Source organism: Nannospalax galili, unplaced genomic scaffold (assembly GCF_000622305.1).
Source record: "Nannospalax galili isolate Female #2095 unplaced genomic scaffold, S.galili_v1.0 scaffold653, whole genome shotgun sequence".
Classification (NCBI taxonomy): Eukaryota; Metazoa; Chordata; class Mammalia; order Rodentia; family Spalacidae; genus Nannospalax; species Nannospalax galili.
The window spans coordinates 2,911,928-2,932,155 of NW_008334077.1; the positions used below are offsets into that span (position 1 = coordinate 2,911,928).

The 20,228-nt window shown below is 48.6% G+C and overlaps 1 protein-coding gene across 1 annotated transcript; it reads left to right on the top strand.

Moving 5' to 3' along the window:
* Positions 1–3,768: 3,768 nt before the first annotated feature.
* Positions 3,769–20,202, top strand: Pex6 (peroxisomal biogenesis factor 6). Its single transcript, XM_008829111.3, has 17 exons — positions 3,769–4,829; positions 6,580–6,743; positions 7,194–7,277; positions 15,336–15,438; positions 15,518–15,651; positions 16,134–16,245; positions 16,586–16,794; positions 17,164–17,359; positions 17,520–17,596; positions 17,839–17,971; positions 18,055–18,260; positions 18,380–18,441; positions 18,661–18,769; positions 19,073–19,189; positions 19,334–19,411; positions 19,552–19,691; positions 19,818–20,202. The coding sequence occupies exons 1-17, from the start codon at positions 3,945–3,947 to the stop codon at positions 19,952–19,954; spliced, it is 2,946 nt and encodes a 981-aa protein (XP_008827333.1). The 5' UTR covers positions 3,769–3,944; the 3' UTR covers positions 19,955–20,202.
* Positions 20,203–20,228: the final 26 nt, after the last annotated feature.

A 20,228-nucleotide genomic window follows, 5' to 3' on the forward strand; every position in this document is an offset into this window, starting at 1 on the left:
TGGAGAGATGGCTCAGTGGTTAAGAGCACTTACTGCTCTTCCAGAGGACTTGAGTTCAGTTCCCAGCATCCACATGGTGGCTCACAACCATCTGTAACTCCATTTCTAGGGGATGCGATGCCCTCTTCTGGCCCAAGCAGGCACCGGTATGCATGTACTACGAATATATATATATATATATATTCATACACATAAAATAAAAAGAAATAAATCATATAATTATTAATTAAATAAATAAAATTAAATAAATCTTATCTTAGGAGGCTGGAAGGATGGCTCAGATCTTAAGAGCACCGGCTACTCTTGCAGAGGATCCAGATTCAGTTCCCAGCACCCACATGTTGACTAAAAACCATCCATAATTCCAGTTCCAGGGGATCTGATGCCCTCTTCTGACTGTCATAGGCTTGGCATGACACTGGTGCACTTACATGCAAGCAATACACTCATATACATAAAATAAAATAAAAATAATAAAGCTGGGCTTGGTGGCACACGCCTTTAATCCCAGCACTCGGGAGGCAGAGGCAGACAGATCTCTGTGAGTTTGAGGTCAGCCAGGACTACATAGCAAGCTCCAGGCCAGCTGGGGCTACAGGGAGACCCTGTTTCAAAAAGACAAAAAAAAATTTTTTTTTAAAGAAAACGTAGGAATAGGAGCTGGCACTGCAGCTCAGTGATAGAGTGCTTGCCTAGCATGTGTGAGGCCCTAGGTTCAATTTCCATCCAGTACATATGTGTCTATGTATGTATGAAAGCATTAATTAAGCTAGGCATAAGAGTGTATGCCTATAATTCCAGAGCTCAGGAGCTCAGCAGTTAAGAGCACTGGCTGCTCTTGCAGAGGACCCAGGTTTGATTCCCAGAATCCACATGGCGGCTAACAACCACCTGTAACTCCAGATCCAGGGGATTCAATGTCCTCTTCTGACTCTGCCGGCATTGCATGACACAGGTGCACTTACACACATACAGGCAATACAATCATACACATAAAATAAAAATAAATAAAATATTTTTTTAAATCAAGAGAGGCTTGGGGCTGGAGAAATGGCTCAGCGGTTAAGAGCACTGGCTGTTCTTGCATGAAGACCTGGGTTCAAATCCCAGCACTCACATGGCAGCTAACAACTGTCCATAACTCCAGTTCCAGGGGATCCAACAGCCTCTTCTGTCCTCCGAGGGTACTGCACCACACAGGTGCACTTACATACATGTAGGCAATATACACATACACATAAAATAAAAATAAATATTTCTTTAAAAAAATCGAGAGGCCCAGCTTAGTGGCCCACATTTTTAATCCCAGCACTCAGGAGAGAGAGACAGGCAGATCTCTGTGAGTTCAAGGCCAGCCTACATAGTGAGTTCCAGGCCATACAGGGAGCCCTTATCTCAAAAAGACCAAAAAATAAATAAATAAAGGAAAAATATCTGGCCTTCATAATGTTTACACATGTGCATTAGTGAGTGCCTGGACACACGTTCACACATGCAAACACATGCACACACACACACACACAATGAGAATGGACTATTTAATGGGTTTTAAAAATTATTTTATTTTATGTATATGAGTGTATTGCCTGCATGTATGTAAATGCACCCATGTCATGCAATGCCTAAGGAGTTCAGAAGAGGGAGTCTGGTCCCCTGGAACTGGAGTTATGGACAGTTAGCCACCATGTGGGTGCTGGGATTGGAATCTGGGTCCTCTGCAAGAGCAATCAGTGCTCTTGACCACTGAACCATCTCTCCAGTCCTAGTTTTGTTGTTTTGAAATAGCTTCTCATGTATCCCAGGCTCATCTCATCTCAAATTCCCTATGTAACCATTGTCTCCCCCTCCCAAGTGCTAAGATGACAGATGTATACCTAGTTTATGAAGTGCTGGTGATCAAACTTCATGCATGCCAGGCAACTACTCTACCAATTGAGTTATATCTCTAGCCCAGTTTCAGGTTTATGACATAAGAAACTATAATCAGAAATTTAAATATTTTCTTGTCTCTCAGGAATAGAAATAGCCTATAACATTTCATCCTAATATTTAAGCTTGAGATATTTGACTTTCAGGAATGTATACTATACAAAACAGAAGACTGCTGGGCATGGTGGCACATGCCTTTAATCCCAGCATTTGTGAGGCAGAGGCAGGTGGATCTCTGTGAGTTGGAGGCCAGCCTGGTCTCCATGGGGAGTTCCAGGCCAACTGGGGCTACAGGAAGACCCCTGTCTCAAAAAGACCAAACAAACAAACAAAAACAAAACAATACAGAAGGCTATCTCAAGGTGCTCAGCTGTAAAGGAGAATAGTGGTAAGGATCTGTAAGATAATGCCAGATCCAGAAAGAGATTTCTGCTATCTCATACATTGATGAGATATAAATGAAGATACAGTAAATGTTATTCATTGGAAATGTGCAATGGAGCAGTGACAACAAAAACGGAATCTAGTAAGAGCACAGGCTCTTGGCAGTTTCCATCACAGAACCCTCCAACCTTTTCCTTCTGCCTGTTCTGCGGCCAGCCTTCCTCTAGGGTAGAGAAGGGAGCAGCTGGGTTTGAGAAAAGAAGTAAGCTGCTCAGTCTTGAAGGTTGATGGGACAAGGACAGGACCAAAAGCTCTGGAACCTGGGTTTCTGTTGGGTGCATTGGAATGGGTGTGGCAGCACCTACCTTTCCGAGGCTACATGAGTCATATGCAGTAATTCAGTCAGTAGCCACTACAGATCCATACATATGTCTGGGACAGTTTTATAATCCTACCACTCCCTCTTCCAACCTCTCTGTGCAGAGCATGGTGGTGTACACCTTTAACTGAAGCACTTTGGAGGCAGAGTCAGGTGGATCTCTGTGAGGTTGAGGCGCACTTGTTCTATATGACAAGTTCCAGGCTAGCTGGGGTTACAGGGAGACCCTGCCTCAAAAAACAAGAACAAAGGGCTGGAGAGATGGTCTAGTGGTTAAGGGCACTGGCTGCTCCTGAAGAGGTTTATTACTAGCAGCCACATACAAACAACTGTCAGTAACTCCAGTTACAAGGGCTCTGACGCCTCTTCTGGCCTCCTAGGTATTGCATACCTGTAGTACACTTGCATTTATGCAGGCACACAAAATAAAAATTTTTTTTGGTTCTTTTGAGACAGGGTCTCCCTGTAGCCCCAGCTGGCTTTGAACTCATAAAGATTGGCCTGCCTCTGCCTCCCGAGTGCTGGGATTAAAGGTGTGCCCCACCATGCCCGGCTTAATAAAAATAAAATTTAAACTTATTTATTCTTATTTTATGTGTATGAATGTTTTGCCTGCATGTACGTAAGTGCACCCCGTGTCGTACAATGCCTACAGAGGTCAGAAGAAGGCGTCGGATCCTCTGGAACAGGAGTTACAGATGGTTATTAGACGCCAAATAGGTGCTGGAAATCGAACCCAGGTCCTCTGGGAGAGCAGACAGTGCTCTTAACTGCTGAGCCACTTCTCCAGCCCCAACAATAAATTTTAAAAAATTAAAAACAAAACAATAAAAACAAAACTCGACATTCACCCGACAAGCTTTAATACCTACTGCTGAGCAGGACAAAAGATTTCCCAAGTAAAGTGAACTACTTCCTAAAAATTCTCCCTATCAGTTCTGGTCACAGTAACCACTCTTGATCAGTCATAAATTATTAAAAGCGTGTGACCCGGCATGATAACGAAGGAGATGTTACTTTCCCTACCTAAAAGCAAAGATAAATCCTAGCATACACGCAGGTCCAAACGGCGCATGCGTAGGCTGCGCATCCTCCCTGGGGTCTGACCAGCCAGGGCGCAGCGCTTCCTCTCCCAGACTAGCTCCGGAATCCGACGCGCCACCCACGCCCCTGACAGAAGCGGAAGGGCAGCTCTTCCGGGTTCGCTGATTCCGGAAGCTGCCGCTCTTCGCTTTCCGGCACCTTAGTCACCATGGCGCTGGCGGTCCTGCGGGTCTTGGAGCCATTCCCCACCGAGATACCCCCGCTGGCGGTGCTGCTGCCGCCCGGGGGCCCGTGGCCCGCAGCGGGGCTGGGCCTGGTGCTGGCGCTGCGGCCTGCGAGCGAGAGCCCGGCGGGGCCGGCGTTGCTGGTGGCGGCCGTGGAAGGGCCGGATGTTAGCAGCGAGGAGCGCGGCCCAGGGCCTCCGCCGCTGCTGGTGAGCCGCGTGCTGCTGCGGCTGCTGGCTCTGGGCTCCGGGGCGCGCGTGCGCGCGCGACCCGTGCGGAGGCCTCCGGCGCTGGGCTGGGCGCTGCTCGGCACCGCTCCGGTACCCGGGCTGGGCCCACGAGTCGGGCCGCTGCTGGTGCGGCGCGGAGAGACCCTGTCAGTGCCCGGCCCGCGCGTGCTGGAGACGCGGCCAGCGTTGCAAGGGCTGCTGGGCCCGGGGACTCGGCTGGCTGTCACTGAGCTCCGCGGGCGGCCCAGACTGTGTCCCGAGAGTGGGGACAGCAGCCGGCCCCCGCCCCCGCCTTTGGTGTCCTCCTTCGCCATCCACCACCGGGTCCGGCGACTCCAGGGAGTTATGGGAGGGGCTGGAGAGGATACACTGGGGGTGAGCCGGAGCTGTCTCCGTGGTCTCGGCCTTTTCCAGGGGGAATGGGTATGGGTGGCCCGGGCCGGAGAGGTACCAAACACCTCCCAGCCGCACTTGGCCAAGGTACAGGTCCTAGAACCTCGCTGGGACCTGCCCGAGAGACTGGGACCCAGCTCTGGGCAGCTGGGAGAACCCCTCGCTGATGGACTGGCGCTCGTGTCTGCCACTCTGGCTTTTAATCTCGGCTGTGACCCCCTGGAAGTGGGAGAGCTCAGAATTCAGGTCAGGAATGCTTTCTTTTCCTTCTACCTTATTTCCCTCTCTTACCTGTCTTGACTGGATTGGAAGGCTGGAGCTGTAGAATTTCGGTCCCCTGCGCCTTACAATCCAGGACTTTGCACTGAATGTCCCTTACTTAGCCTTATTTACCCATTCGCTATTATCAAAATAGGATAAGTCTCCTTAGTGTAGTGGTACATGGGTGATTTCCTGTATTTAGGGGAAAGGTGAGGTTCACAAAATATCAGATGTCTATTTATCTAATCTAGTCGGACACTGGATTGCTACATACATTGTGCTGGGTACTGTGGAGAATGGTGTCTTAGAGCTTTTTTTAATGCTTAACCCTTGACTTCCTTTTCTAGCTTCATCTGATAAAATTCTACTGTCCCTTACGTGCTTCCAAACCCCCCTAGAGCTGACTCCTTCTTCATAACCTTACTACCACAAGTTTAACTTTCTTCCTAACCTTTTGTATCTGTTTATCACATTCTTTATGATTATATAATATGCCCAGTCCTCAACTATATATTGTAAATTCCCTGAAGGAAAAGTCTCTTTATTCTCTTTGATGTCTGGTGTTTAATATCTTATTAAATACATTCAAGAGAAATTTTTGAAGTTTTTCATTTCTGCCTTTTAAAAATATAGTTGTACTTGGGACAATCACAGTCTAGTGTTTAGGCCTCTAGATGTATGGATTAGGTTGATGCTACTTGTAAGAAGGCCAGTAGCCACTTTAAATTAATAAACTAGCTAAAGCAAACCGAAAAAAAAAAAAACAAAAAAAAAAACAGTTCTTCAGTGGCTTTCACCACAGATCAATGCCAAATGATATACATAGATGCAGAACACGTTATCATTGTAGAAAGTGCTGTTGGGTGAGTGACCAGTTAATACTTTGAGATGGGGCTGGGGTGTGGCTCATGGTAGAGCTCTTGCCTAGCACCTGAGAGGCCCTATAGCCCATCGCTAGCACCAAAACCAAACCAACAACAAAGATGTCAGGAAGTATCTGTATGGATGACAGTGACTGGGGGCTTCCTCCTGATTGAAGAAAAATCTGCAGACATACTCAGTGGAACCTGTTCCTTTCAGCTTTGCTAGGATAATGTCCCAAGCTGGGTGTGGTAGCCCCTGCTTGGAATCTCCCAATTTGGGAGGCTGAGGCAGGAGGCTCATTAGTTCAAGGCCTACCTGAGCTACATACAGCATGAGACACAACAAAGTCATGTCCTTTTCCCACACCAGAATTCAGTGTCCTCACTAAAGATCACATTATGTCAGTTCCAGTGGCCGCCTGGTGTCAAAGGGCTGTGAGAGCAGGCACAGCAATGTACACCTGAAGTCCTAGTTCCTGGGAGGTAGAGGCAGGAGGATTAAGATTGAAAGCAGTCTTGACAACATAACAAGTACAAGTACAGTAATCCAAAAGCAAACAAAAAAAAACACAAAAACTTGGAATACATTGCGTTGCAGTGGCTTTGGGCTAAGTTGAAGGTATCACAGGAAAGCACAAAAAGGTGGTCTTTATAGAGAGCTTTTTGGAGCCAGAATAAGACATGCATGACTTTTGCACATTAGAAAGAGAACATTTGGTTTTCTGAGGATACTAAGAGGTATGCAGTTAGCTACCCCAGGTGTCTAAAGCCTTGTTATGGGAAAGATACAGGACAGGTGTTGATACTGGCTGCTAAGAGAGCAAAACCTGACTCCTTGGAGGTTCTAAGGTGGTTGATTGTTTCTCTAACAGAGGTATTTGGAAGGCTCCGGCACCCCTGAAGACAGACGAAGCTGTTCATTGCTGCCTGGGCCTCCATTTGCCAGAGAGTTACACATCAAGATTGTGTCCTCTCCTCACTACAGCACTAGTGGAAACTATGACCATGTTCTTTACCAGCACTTTCAGACACCCAGGTTAGCAGCCTGTACCCTTCAGGGAAAAAAACACCTCACCCTTATCTCTCACCTCCCATCCCATGGCTTAGATCCAGATGCCCCAGGCAGGGCCTCTGAATAAATGAACCTGTATTTTAAGCAGTGAAGCCAGGAGCCTTGGAATGTCAGGCAGAGGAGAGAAAATAAATCTCAACTGTGAGGTGAATTTGAACATTCCAAGTAAAAAGGACTGTTTGGTCAAAAGGACTCCAAAAGAGCCGGGGGTCCTCTTCTGATCCCTTTTCTCAGCTTTCCACCATTTCTCCAGCTCAGTCCACATCTTCCTTTTTCCCTAGAAAATGGTTTGGAAATCTCTGGGTGTGCAGTAGATCCCTAAGTCTCCACAGTGTGGGTAGGCATGGGAGATGTGTCAAGCACACACTCGTGACTCCCACGAGTGAGCTGACTGAGGTCACTGATGTGTTGCAGGGTGGTCCAGGAAGGGGATGTTCTGTGTGTGCCAACGGCTGGGCAAGTTGAGATCCTGGAAGGAAGCCCGGAGAAAATGCCCAGGTACGCAGCTGCCTCCTTGCCTATGGCCAGAATTCATAGTTCTCCCCTAAGTTGTGGCCCAGTGTATATAATAGTTTTGTGCCAAAGAATATTTTGTTGGCTATATACATTTTCCTGGTTCCCAAATGAACATGTCCAAAGGCAGGTTAAGAATCACTGACTAGGGCTGAGGTATAGGTACTGGTAAAGCAGTTCCCTAGCATTTGAGGAACTCTGGGTTCAATTTCTAGCATGCATCTCACACATACACATACACACACAGGAACAAACCAGCTAAAGACAGACACTGTGGGTCTGGAGATATGGCTCAGCTGTTAAGAGCACTTACTGCTCTTGCAGAGGATCCGGGTTAGATTCCCAACACCCACATGGCCGCTTCAAACCACCCTTAACTCCAGTTCCAGGGGACTCTGAAGTCCCCTTCTGACCTCCATGGCATTGCACAACACAGGTCCACTCACATACATGCAGGCAATACACTCATACACATAAAATAAAAATAATAAATGAAATATATATTGAAAAAAAAGTGTTTAATAGAGCTGGAGATGCACCCCATAGAGCACTTGTCTACCTTGATTGGAGGCCCTGGGTTTGATCTGCATGTCACCCAGGCTGGCTTCAAACTCCAGATACCCCTGCCTCAGACTCCCAAGTATTGGGATTGTAAGTGTGTGCCACCACAACAGACAGGATTCCTTCCTTTACATTCCTTTTTTTTTTTCGTCTTTCTGAGACAGGGTCTCCCTGTAGCCCCAGCTGTCCTGGAACTCACTATGTAGACCAGGCTGGCCTTGAACTCACAGAGATCCACCTGCCTCTGCCTCCCGAGTGCTAGTACTAAAGGCGTGTGCCACCACGCCTGGTCCTAACCTCTGGTGTCTGACTGGGACTCAGCCAAGCTGCCCATAAAGTAATACTACACAGGCATGCTGGGTGTGGCAGCACATGCCTTTAATCCCGGAACTTGGGAGGCAGAGGCAGGCAAATCTCTGTGAGTTTGAGGCCAGCCTGGTCTACATAGTGAGTTCCAGGCCAACTGGGGCGACCCTGTCTCAAAACAAACAAAAACCAAAAAACAAAACAGAAAACAGTTCACAGGCTTGATTTCTGCTCTGATGGAATGTGTGCATGCTGCTTCCTGAAAATGGAAGCGCGGGGATTGCTCCTGAGAGAGGGGTCTACCCTCAAGAGAGTAAAAACATCACTAAGCCAAGAGCCTGAGACAAGGGGTCCAGCATTTCTGTCTCTCCCTTTGCCCCCATTAGGTCTAACGTCTGAGATCCTGGGTAAAATGAGGGAACGAATTAAGAGGGAGGGAAGGGTGGTGGAGTCATGCTTAAGCATGCGCAAGGTCCTTGCTTCAGTCCCCAGCATCAAAAAATTATAGATGAAAGGTTGGACATTTGTTGCATACCTTTAATCCTGGCAGAGGACTTTGAGGCCAGCTTGGTCTAGGTCAGCCAGGGCTACTTGGCTACATAGTGAGGCCAATCTGAGAGAGGGAGGGGAGAGAGAGAGAGAGCGCATGCTGGCATGGTGGTATACACCTGTAATTCCAGCATTTGGAAGGTGGAGGCAGGAGGATCATGAGTTCAAGGCCAGCCCAGACTACATGAAAGAAAAAAAAATTGAGACTACTTTGTCTTCTGTGAAGGGAAGAAAATGTATACCCAAGTGCTGTGTGACACTACTCCTGGGGAGACATGAACAAATGTCTGCTCACCCCAGATAAGGAGCCAGTGACAGACTGACTGGTCAGGATACCACCCAAATCCAACTTGGTAAACCACTGAATTTTATTGGCTCTATAGGAGCAGAAATGACAGAAAGTGCACCCTAGCATGGATGGCAGCCCACGACAGCTGAAGATCTGGAGCACACTGCACAACCTGCAGGCAGCTCCACAGGTTGGAGAGTGTCTGTTTCAGCACTCTGTGCTGCTCTGCTGGTCCAAAGTCCCTCAGCAGTCCTTACTGCTTATATACCCATGGGGGACAAAAGAAGCCTAGTGACCTGGGTGTGGTGGCGCATACCTTTAGTCCCAGTGCTCAGGAGGCAGAGGCAGGTGGATCTCAAGATCACCCTGGTCTACATAGTTCCAGGACAGCTGGGGCTACACACAGACCCTGTCTCAAAAAGACCAAAAAAAAAAAAAAAGAAAAAAAAAAAAACTAGTGAATCTGGTCAGCTTCAAGGACTTCTTGAAGCCTTTGAGTTATTTCCTGCATTTAATCAACTACCTTTATGTTGGAGGAAATTGCTGCACAACACTCAGGCAGTCCCTCTGTCTTTTCTGGACTGGATTCCTTTGTCTTTTTTTTTTTTTTTCACAGAGAGAGAGAGGGAGAGAGAGAGAGAGAGAGAGAGAATGAGAATGTGGGTGAGCATGTATGGAGGTCAGAGCATAACTTGAGGGAAACAGTTCTCTCCTACCAGGTTGGTTCAAGGGATCAAACTTAGGTGGTGGCAAGTGCCTTTACCTGCTGAGTGAGTCATCTTGCCCCTCCTGTCTCTGACTTACTAAGGCTTATTAAGGGAAAAGTGAGAACTCATGAGAATGGGAGGGGCTTTAAAAAGGGAATACCTTCCTGTAGTATTAGCGAACACAGCTCATAGATGTACTAGCCCAACTCAGTGTTGGCAGCAGCATCTGCAGTCTCTGCCCTAGCCTATGTCCTGTGTCAAGAGAGAGGTGCCCTGTTGAGAATGCCCAGTCCATCTTGAGCTATATCCTCAACCACTGACTGAATTTCCTATAGGAAAACTACAGCCCACCCACACTTTATATGTTTTTTAAAAATGTTTTATTAGCTGGGTGTGGTGGCATACACCTTTAATCCCAGGCAGGTGGATCTCTGTGAGTTCAAGGCTAGCCTGGTCTACATAGTGAGTTCCAGGACAGCTGGGACTACAGGGAGACCCTGTCTCAAAAAGACCAAAAAAAATTGATTAAATAAAATATTATTTTTATTTTATATGTATGCGTGTATTGCCTGCATGTAGGTAAGTGCAGCCGTGTCATGCAATGCCCAAGGAGGACAGAAGAGGCTGTCGGATCCCCTGGAACTGGAGTTACAGACAGTTGTTAGCTGCCATGTGGGTGCTGGGATTCAAACCCAGGTCTTCTGCAAGAACAGCCAGTGTTCTTAACCGCTGAGCTGTCTCTCCAGCCCCCACACTTTATATGTTTAAAGGAAACAGGCAGCAGGGCATCCTGAGGCAGACCCAAACTTGCTCTGTCCCAACCCTCTAGGAACCTGCCTGCCTCCTAGGTGCTGAGCACAGTTCTTCACCCTGAGCAGATCCCAAGGACAGAGATAAATATATTAGGCTACACTGGGCTTGCTAAAGGAAGCCGAGAGAGCACCTTGTACTCCCTGCCATTGATGGAATTTTTTTAGCCTCCCCTCTGCTCTACTTCTTCAAACCAGTCTTTATGGGAGCCAGCTCCTCTGCCATCCATCTGGCTTTCTGGAACACAGCCCAGTGTTCCTCAGCAATGCCCTGCTAGGTCCAGAGCTGTGGCCCTTCGGCTCCCTGAAATAGTCCACGCACCCTCCACAGAAGAAGGTGGTCTCTTCCTAACTCTCCACAGTGCCATCCTTCATTACCTTCCTGTGCAGCGCCTCCAGGGTGCACTGATTCAAGATGCTTGGCTTGATTGAGGAACTAGGTTGTAGACCCAATATCACTGTTTAAATAGTTGCGGTAAGATTGTTTTCTGGGCCACAGTATGGCTCAGTCATTGAGATTTTACCTAGCATGCAGGTTTAATCCCTAACACACTTTTCCCTATGTTCTAGTTTTTAGTCACAATCACTGCCAACCATAACACTTGGAAGAATTTTATTTATTTAATGTGTGTGTGCTGTGCGTGGGTGTCTGCCTGCTTGTGTGTGTGTCCATATGTGTGTATAGGTACACATGTATGTGTATGTATGTACATGGGTGTTGTGGTCCAAGGTTGACATTAGGTGTCTTCTTATTTTGGTGGTGGGGTTGAGACAGGGTCTCCCTATAGCTGGTCTGGAGCTATTTATGTAGACCAGGTTGGCCTTGACTCACAGAGCTCTCTGCCTCTATTGCCTGTGTACCTAGATGAAAGGCATGTGCCACAACACCTGGTCCTATTTTTATGTGTATGAATGTCTTGCTTTTCATGTATGTAAGTACCCCCCCATATCATGCAGTGCCTGCAGGGATCAGAAGAGGGTGACAGATCCTTGAAGCTGGAACTACAGATGGTTGTAAGCTGCCATGTTGGTGCTGGGAACTGAAACTGGGGTCCTCTGCAAGAAAAGCCAGTGTGCTTAACCACTGAACCGTCTCTCCAGGCCTCATGTGTTCTCAGTCACTCTCCATCTTATCTGTTGAGGCAGGGCTTCCTGACCCTGGAGCTCCCTGTTTAAGGCTACTCTGGCTAGCCACCTTGCTCCAGGGATTCCCTGTCTTTGCTTCCTGAGCATTAGATAGATGACAGACAGATAGATAGATAGATAGATAGATAGATAGATAGATAGATAGATAGATAGATAGATAGATAGGTAGATAGATGATAGACAGATAGATAGATGATAGATGATAGATTAGATGATAGATAGATTTGATAGATTAGATGATAGATGATAGATAGATGATAGATAGATTAGATGATAGATTTGATAGATTAGATAGATGATAGATTGATAGATTAGACAGATGATAGATGATAGATTAGATAGATGATAGATAGAAGATAGATAGATGATAGATAGATAGATAGATAGATAGATGATAGATAAATGATAGATAGATGATAGATAGATGATAGACAGATGGATAGATAGATGATAGATTAGATGATAGATTTGATAGATTAGATAGATGATAGATAGACAGACAGACAGACAGATAGATAGATAGATAGATGATAGATGATAGATTAGATGATAGATTTGATAGATAGATGATAGATAGATGATTGATAGATTAGATAGATGATAGATATAGATAGATAGATAGATAGATAGATAGATAGATGATAGATATAGATAGATAGATAGATGATAGATAAATGATAGATGATAGATAAATGATAGATAGATAGATGATAGATTGATCTGACCCTGGGATTGTAGATGGGCCCCTGTGCCCATCCAGCTTTTATGTGGGTTTTGAGTGTCTGAACTCCAGTCCTTATGCTTGTGTGGCAAGCACCTTACTTACCAGCTGAGCCATCTCCCCAGCCACACAAGAATTTCACACCATAAACCTGCCTCTACTTTGAGGCTCTCCCATTTGTTCTTTCTGCCAGAGGGAGCAGCTTGGCAACTGTGTGACAGTGTGGGTAAAGGAGTTTGCATGTACCCTGATAGGTCTTAGATTGCTCAGGGTATATAGTCTGCTTTGTTGCTGACTCATTGCTGAGAATTAAAAGGGGGAATAGTTCATCACGTCTCTCTCTGGGAAATGGTTACCTACTGCTGTCTGGTCCTGTCTCTGTCCCAGTTAGTTGGCTGAATAACCCTAACTCGCTGTGAAACCAACCAGTGACCAGTCAGCACTGGTTTGCCTCCTAATTGCTGGGGAGACTTTGGAAAACTACAGATGCCTAACTTATACCCTAGACCCTCTGGACCAGAATCAGGATGAACTAGGGCCTGAGTCAGATCCCCTGGAACTGAAAATGCTCTTTTCCCCTCAAAGACAAAGAAATACTAATTTTTTTTTTTTGTCTTTTTTGAGACAGGGTCTCCCTGTAGCCCCAGCTGCCCTGGAACTCACTATGTAGACCAGGCCGGCCTTGAACTCACAGAGATCTGCCTGCCTCTGCCTCCCGAGTGCTGGGATTAAAGGCGTGCACCACCACGCCCGGCAGAAATATTAACTTTAAAAAAAAAAACAACAAAAACATTTATTGGGGCTGTAGAGCTGTAGAGAGGGCTCAGAGATTAAGAGCACTGACAGCTCAGAGGACCCAGGTTCAATTCCCAGCACCCTCATGGCAGCTAACAATGGTGTGTAACTCCAGCTCCAGGGGATCTGATGCCTTCTTCTGACCTTCCTCTGACATTGCACAACATGGGTGCACCCACATGCATGCAGACAATATACTCATACACATAAAAATAATACAGTATTAAAAATAGCATTTATTTATGATTGATTTATTGGATGTGTGCTCACGCACATGGAAGTCAGAGGACAACTTGCAGGAGTTGGTTCTTCTTTCACCTTATGGGTTCCAAGGTCAAACTTCAGGTAATCAGGCTTGGTGGCAAGCGCCATTACCTGCTAAGCCATCTCACTGGCCCCCAATGTTAATTTTTAAAATTGAGATATAACTCACAAAATAAGATCCATGTGAGTATATGATTCTGAGGATGGAACTTTGAGCCTCACTCATGCCAAGCAGTGTATTTACTGCAAAGCTATACCCCTAGACTTGTATGTTTTTTGTTGTTTTTATTTTTTTTGAACATTATTTTTTTTTTATTTTATGTGTATGATTGTTATGCCTGCATGTATATAAGTGCATCTGTGTCATGCAATGCCTGTAGAGGACAGAAGAGGGCGTCGAATCCCCTGGAATTGGAGTTACAGATGGTTATTAGCCTCCGTGTGTGCTGGGATTTGAACTAAAGTCTTCGGCAAGAACAGTCAGCACTCTTAACTGCTAAGCCATCTCTCCAACCTGTTTTTGTTCTTTGGGACAGGGTCCCCCTGTAGCCTCAGCTGACTTGGAACTCACTGTATAGACCAGGCTGGTCTTGATCTCATAGATCTGCCTGCTTCTGCCTCCCAGGTGCTGGAATTCGGGTGTGCTACCACACCTGGCCCTCATACGCTTCTGAAGTTCACAATTCAGCTGGCTCTGGCATGCACTTGTCATTCCACCTTCTTGGAAGACAGAGACATCAGGATTACTTGAATATAACTTTTATTTCAAAACAAAAGAGAACAAATGTACAAGTCTACAGGTTTTTTTGTATTTACAAGATCATGCAAACATCTCTAATTCCCCTGTCCAAGATCCTGACAGTCACTAATCTGCTGAGCGGACTCAGAATACATTAAAAATGTTTGTTTTTAAAGCTTCACATAAAATTCTATAATAGAGAATCATTAATCTCACTTTGTTGCATAGCTGGTCTCAATCTTATGACCCTCCTGCCTCAGCCTCCATAGTGCTGGAATTAGTTATTAGATGTTATTATTTTTTGGTCTTTTTGAGAAAGGGTCCTCCTGTAATCCCCAAATGGACTGGAACTCACTATGTAGACCAGGCTGGCCTTGAACTCACAGAGATCAGCCTGCCTCTGCCTCCCAAGTCATGGGATTAAAGGCATGGGCCACCACAGGTGGCTTTAGACATCATTAAGGAATCTAACTGCAGTTAGGTTTTGTTGGATTATTGAATAATAAAGAAGAGATACTTCCATTTGAGGTCTGGGACTCTGATGGGAATGTATAGGAGAAACTTCTGAAGCTAGTAGAAATGGTCACATGTCACCTTGCTTAGAGACAGTGGCTTGTCATTGGAGCACTGGGCTAGGCCATGTGCCTGGAGAAACACCCTCCCAAGGCTATCCGATGCTAGTCATAGGGCAGACACTGCCTTCAAAATGTGTATGGTCCAGCTGGGGAGATGAGAAAGACTATGTGGTGTCCTTTCCTCCACCTTTATATCCCTTGGCATGTCTCGGGATGCTCATTTGTGCCATACTTAACTTTGTGCTTTACGAGAAAGACTCCTGTTCTTTTTTAAATATTTTATTATTTTTATTATTTTATGTGTATGAGTGTATTGCCTGCATGTATGTGAGTGCACCTGTGCTGTGCAATGCCACAATGCCACAGAGGTCAGAAGAGAGCTTTGGATTCTCCTGGAACTGGAGTTAAGGACGGTTCATAGCCACCATGTGGGTGCTGGGAATTGAACCCGGGTCCTCTGTAAGAGCAGTCAGTGCTGCTCTTAACCGCTGAGCCATCTCTTTAGCCCCGAGAAAGCTCCTGTTCTTGAAGACAGCAGACATGGGCTTTTGATCTTGGGTCCATTGGCCCTCTTTCCTGCAGGTGGCGGGAGATATTTTTTAAAGTGAAGAAAACCGTTGGGGAAGCCCCAGACAGGCCAGCCAGGGCCTACCTGGCTGACACCACCCATACCTCCTTATACATGGTAAGGTCTAGGGTAGGAAGAAACCTGGTGAAGGGGCCAGAAACACGTTAGAGCCTTAAGCTTCTTCCTACCTTGATAGGTGGGTTCTATCCTGAGTGCCATTCCAATGCTGCCATCTGGACGGTCCACTCCCTGGAACAGCTTGTCTCCTCCGGGCCTGGAGTCTGTGGTGACTGAGCTCTGTGCTGTCCTGAAGCCTCGCCTGCAGCCTGGGTGAGTGAGGCCACAGCCACAAGGTGTTAAGAGGAGCACAGTTGGTCTAGGCCACTGGCCAGCACCTTTCTGTAAGCAGACTCCCAGACAGCTAACTCTTGAGACTAGTTCTGCTTGGGGAGCCCAAGGATCTGGGATTTCAGGAGTAAACTACCATGAGCCATCCTGAAGCACACAGCTCTCCACTCTAGTAGCCCAAGTGTAAATTCAGACCCCTCCCTAGTGCCTACTGGGCTGGTTGGTACCAGACCTACCAACTAGGCTGAAGGCACAGCTGACCAAGGGGATGGTCTGCAGCTGCTGAATATTCCAAGTGGCCTCTGCCCTAGCACTATCAATGGTGTGAGAGACAAGGCCTCAGTGTGGAGACAGCCTGCGTGGGGATAGGGGTGGGGTATTTGAGGAGAAATAGGATGCTTTTGAGGTCCAAGGGTACTCTTAAGGACAGAAAGTAGGGAACAGTATCTGTTCTGTAATTGCAGAGGAGCCCTGCTGACAGGAACAAGCTGTGTGCTTCTCCGGGGTCCCCCAGGCAGTGGGAAGACCACAGCAGTCACTGCTGCCTGTAGTCGCCTGGGGCTCCATTTGCTGAAGGTGAGGGCCTTGGGAGAGAACCCCAACACTTTTCTGCAGCCCAGATTCTGCCTTTCCTCCTCTTCCTCTCCTCTCCATCTTCTGCCCTAACACCTCAGCCCAGTGACCCAGAACATACAGCCCCATGATGCTTAGCTACTGAGTGGCCCTTTCGAGAAGCAGACAGTTTTGAAGCATAGTCCAGGAAGTGGGTAGGGTGAGGGAGAGGTAAGATGGCCAGTGCACCTTCCCTGCTATACTGATCTTCAGAGAAAAGATGGCCCATGTCGTCTGACTCCTCCCACCTCCTTGCCCTGGTCATGCCTCCCCCTGCTTGAGATCCATCAGATCTCCTCTCCAGGTCCCCTGTTCCAGCCTGTGTGCAGACAGTAGTGGGGCCATAGAGACAAAGCTGCAGGCTACCTTCTCCCGGGCTCGCCGCTGCCGGCCTGCAGTCCTGTTACTGACAGCTGTGGACCTTCTGGGCTGGGTCCGTGATGGACTGGGTGAGGATGCCCGTGTAGTGGCCACACTGCATCACCTCCTCCTTGATGAGGACTCCCTCAGCAGGTATTTATAGAACAGGGCCCTGCCCTCCAGACTCTCTTCAGCCTTTCATTCCTCTTCTTCACACCCTACTGGTTTCTCAGAGATCACATCTGCCTGTCATTTGATGGTGCTGGGCTGGTCAGTCTCCAGAGGGAGAAGAATGTAGTCTAGTATTTTGGGGGGAACTAGGTTGAAGCCAGCCTCTGTCCTCAGTGAGTTCCCTGTGTGAAGCACAGGTCCCCCCTCATGGTATTATCATACACCATCTAGGAACTGTGTGGCATTCATCTCCCTATCCTATCCCAGCATCCACCCCCAGCCCTTCTGTGTAGCAGCTTCAGGAACTGACAGCCATATTCTAACACTCAATGCCCACTTCCCTGTCTGCAGCTGCCCTCCCCTGATGGTTGTGGCCACCACAAGCCGGGTCCAGGACCTGCCTACCGATGTGCAGACAGCATTTCCTCATGAACTGGAGGTGCCAGTGCTGTCAGAGGGCCAGCGGCTCAGTGTTCTGCAGGCCCTTACTGCCCACCTTCCCCTGGGCCAGGAGGTGAACCTGCTACAGCTGGCACGACGCTGTGCGGTGAGCATCAATGCAAGTCCCATGCCTCCCTGGGAGACCACAGGGCCTTTGTCATACCTGGGACTTTGATCCTGCCGCCCATCAAGGCCTCTTTGCCAGGTGGTGTCCAGACCCCACTGCCTGCTGGGCCCTGCTCATTGTCCTTTTGTGCGATTCCTAGGGCTTTGTGGTAGGGGACCTCTATGCCCTTCTGACCCACACCAGCCGGGCAGCCTGCACCAGGATCAAAAACTCAGGGTAAGGGGAACTGGGAACAGGGCAAACAGTGGCTGGTGAGGCAGAGAGAAGGGAACAGAGCTCTAGGAGAGAAGATTCTCTCACCCTCGCTCTGTGTGGGGTGGGGGTGGAGGTTGGACAGAGACACACTATAGCCTAGACACACTATAGTCCTAGAACTCTTAGCAATCCTGCCTCCACCTCCTAGGAGCTGGAAGTTCAGGAGTAAACTACCATGCCTGGCCCCACATTTCTCTTTGTAGCTTGGCAGGTGGCTTGAGCGAGGAGGATGAGGGGGAGCTGTGTGCTGCTGGCTTTCCCCTACTGGCTGAGGACTTCGGGCATGCACTAGATCAACTGCAGTCAGCTCACTCCCAGGCCATGGGCGCACCCAGGGTGGGATTCCAGGTCCTTGGAGGTGGGGCAAGGGCTCTTCTCCAGTCTCCTTCCTAACTACCACTCTGCGTCTTATCTCCTAGATCCCTTCAGTGTCTTGGCATGATGTAGGTGGGCTGCAGGAGGTGAAGAAGGCAATTCTGGAGACCATCCAGCTCCCTCTGGAGCATCCTGAACTGCTGAGTCTGGGCCTGAGACGCTCAGGCCTTCTGCTCCACGGGCCCCCAGGCACTGGCAAGACTCTCCTAGCCAAGGCAGTAGCCACTGAGTGCAGCCTTACCTTCCTCAGGTGGGAAGGGTCTAGAAGGAAAGGTGGGCGGGGCTGCAGCCGGCTCCTGGGTAGAAGGGGCTGCCTGAGAAAACTTTGCACACATCTGATGGGTCTCACTCTCTCATCCTCTTACTCAGTGTGAAGGGGCCAGAGCTCATCAACATGTATGTGGGTCAAAGTGAGGAGAATGTTCGGGAAGGTAAGTGAGCAAGGAGAGGCAGGGCTTCAGGGCATCCCCAACCCCAGTGGTCCTTGTGTCACCCTCTTCCCTCAGCTGCCACTCAAGGTCATTCTTAGCCATCCTTCCCACAAACAAGCCCAGCTAGGCTGAGTGCCTGGGCTGAACTCTCCCAGGCCCTCCTCTCTCCCCGACTTCAGCCCCCTGACGCCCCTCTCCTGTGAGCCTCTCTCTCTTCAGTGTTTGGTAGGGCCAGGGCCGCTGCTCCATGCATCATCTTCTTTGATGAACTAGATTCCTTGGCTCCAAGCCGGGGGCGAAGTGGAGATTCTGGAGGCGTGATGGACAGGTGAGGGGTCTGAATAGGAACAGTCTGGGGTCCCAGGTGGGAGGGATTCGAGACTAATCATACCAGTCTTCAGACGAGAGCTCCCAAGATAGAAGTTCCTACTTTTTGGTTCTGAGGTCGTAGAATGGAAGCTAAAAGGGAGTTGGGTGTGGAACTTGGAGAGGAGAGACTGTGTGGAGGGGGACATAGGGCAGAGTTGAGCAGGGCACCTTGCTGAATCAGCCTTTGACTTTTGACGAGAGGCACTGGCAGAGTCCGAGGGCACAACCAGGGACTCTCTGGCCTCTGTTCCTGCCCCTGCAGAGTGGTGTCTCAGCTCCTGGCTGAGCTGGATGGGCTTCACAGCACTCAGGATGTATTTGTGATTGGAGCCACCAACAGACCAGATCTCCTGGATCCTGCCCTTCTGCGGCCTGGCAGGTGGGCACCCTGGACCTCTTGTGTCCACCAGGCCCTGTGGATGGCTGCTGGCCTCCCCTGTGGGCTTGCCTCTCGACTGTTTTTACCTCCTTTACCTCTCATGGCTGGGATCCCTGACACTTTTGCCTGCCTGTCTCCCTAAAGATTCGACAAGCTGGTGTTTGTGGGGGCAAGCGAGGACCGGGCCTCCCAGCTTCGTGTTCTAAGTGCCATCACACGCAAGTATGCCCTGTCAAAGGAAGCCACCCAAAGGGGCTTGGGCCTCGGGATGCCTAGGGGCATGCATGCACCTGCAGGATAAGCTGTGGTTTTTGAAGTAAGAGTTGAATCCAGTTGTAACGTTCCTCCTATGGCCACAACAGATTCAAGCTAGAGCCCTCGGTGAGCCTGGTGAATGTGCTAGATTGCTGCCCACCCCAGTTGACGGGTGCGGACCTCTATTCACTCTGTTCTGATGCCATGACAACTGCTCTCAAACGCAGGGTTCGAGACCTAGAGGAAGGTGAGCCACTTGCTAGCCGCTGAAAGGCAACCAAAAAGCTAGTGGGAGACAGGCCTGGTCCTAGATTGTAGAGGAACATCTGGCTAGGGTGGGGACTCTGGCCTTACTCTCCTTACTACTCCTCAGGGCGGGAGCTGGGGAACTCAGCACTGCTGCTCACCATGGAGGACCTGCTACAGGCTGCTGCCCGCCTGCAGCCCTCAGTCAGCGAGCAGGAGCTGCTCCGCTACAAGCACATCCAGCGCAAGTTTGCCTCCTGCTAGGAGCTGCCTGCCAGCAGCACCTGCCCACGTCACTGAAGTTTCCCTGATGGCCCCTCAGAGACGTGAGAGGAAAGACTGCTGTCACCTCACCTGAAGGCTGCCTCCCTCCTGCCCTTGGGTGCAGAGTGGCCTTGTGAGCCCTAGTGGGAGCTCCTAGCTGGCTTTAAGACTGAGGCCTATTTACTCGAGCTTGTGGGCCTTGAGGTACCAGTTCTGTGACAGAAAATAAAGCCTATGCTACCACCTGCTGGTGGTGTGAGGTTGCGTGGTGAAG

Bases quoted from the DNA above. Each gene is read 5' to 3' on its own strand.
- Pex6 (XM_008829111.3), top strand. From the start codon at position 3,945: ATGGCGCTGGCGGTCCTGCGGGTCTTGGAGCCATTCCCCACCGAGATA. The intron at 15,439-15,517 runs GTAAGGTCTAGG...CTACCTTGATAG, and splicing joins CCCATACCTCCTTATACATG to GTGGGTTCTATCCTGAGTGC. The intron at 19,692-19,817 runs GTGAGCCACTTG...ACTACTCCTCAG, and splicing joins GGTTCGAGACCTAGAGGAAG to GGCGGGAGCTGGGGAACTCA.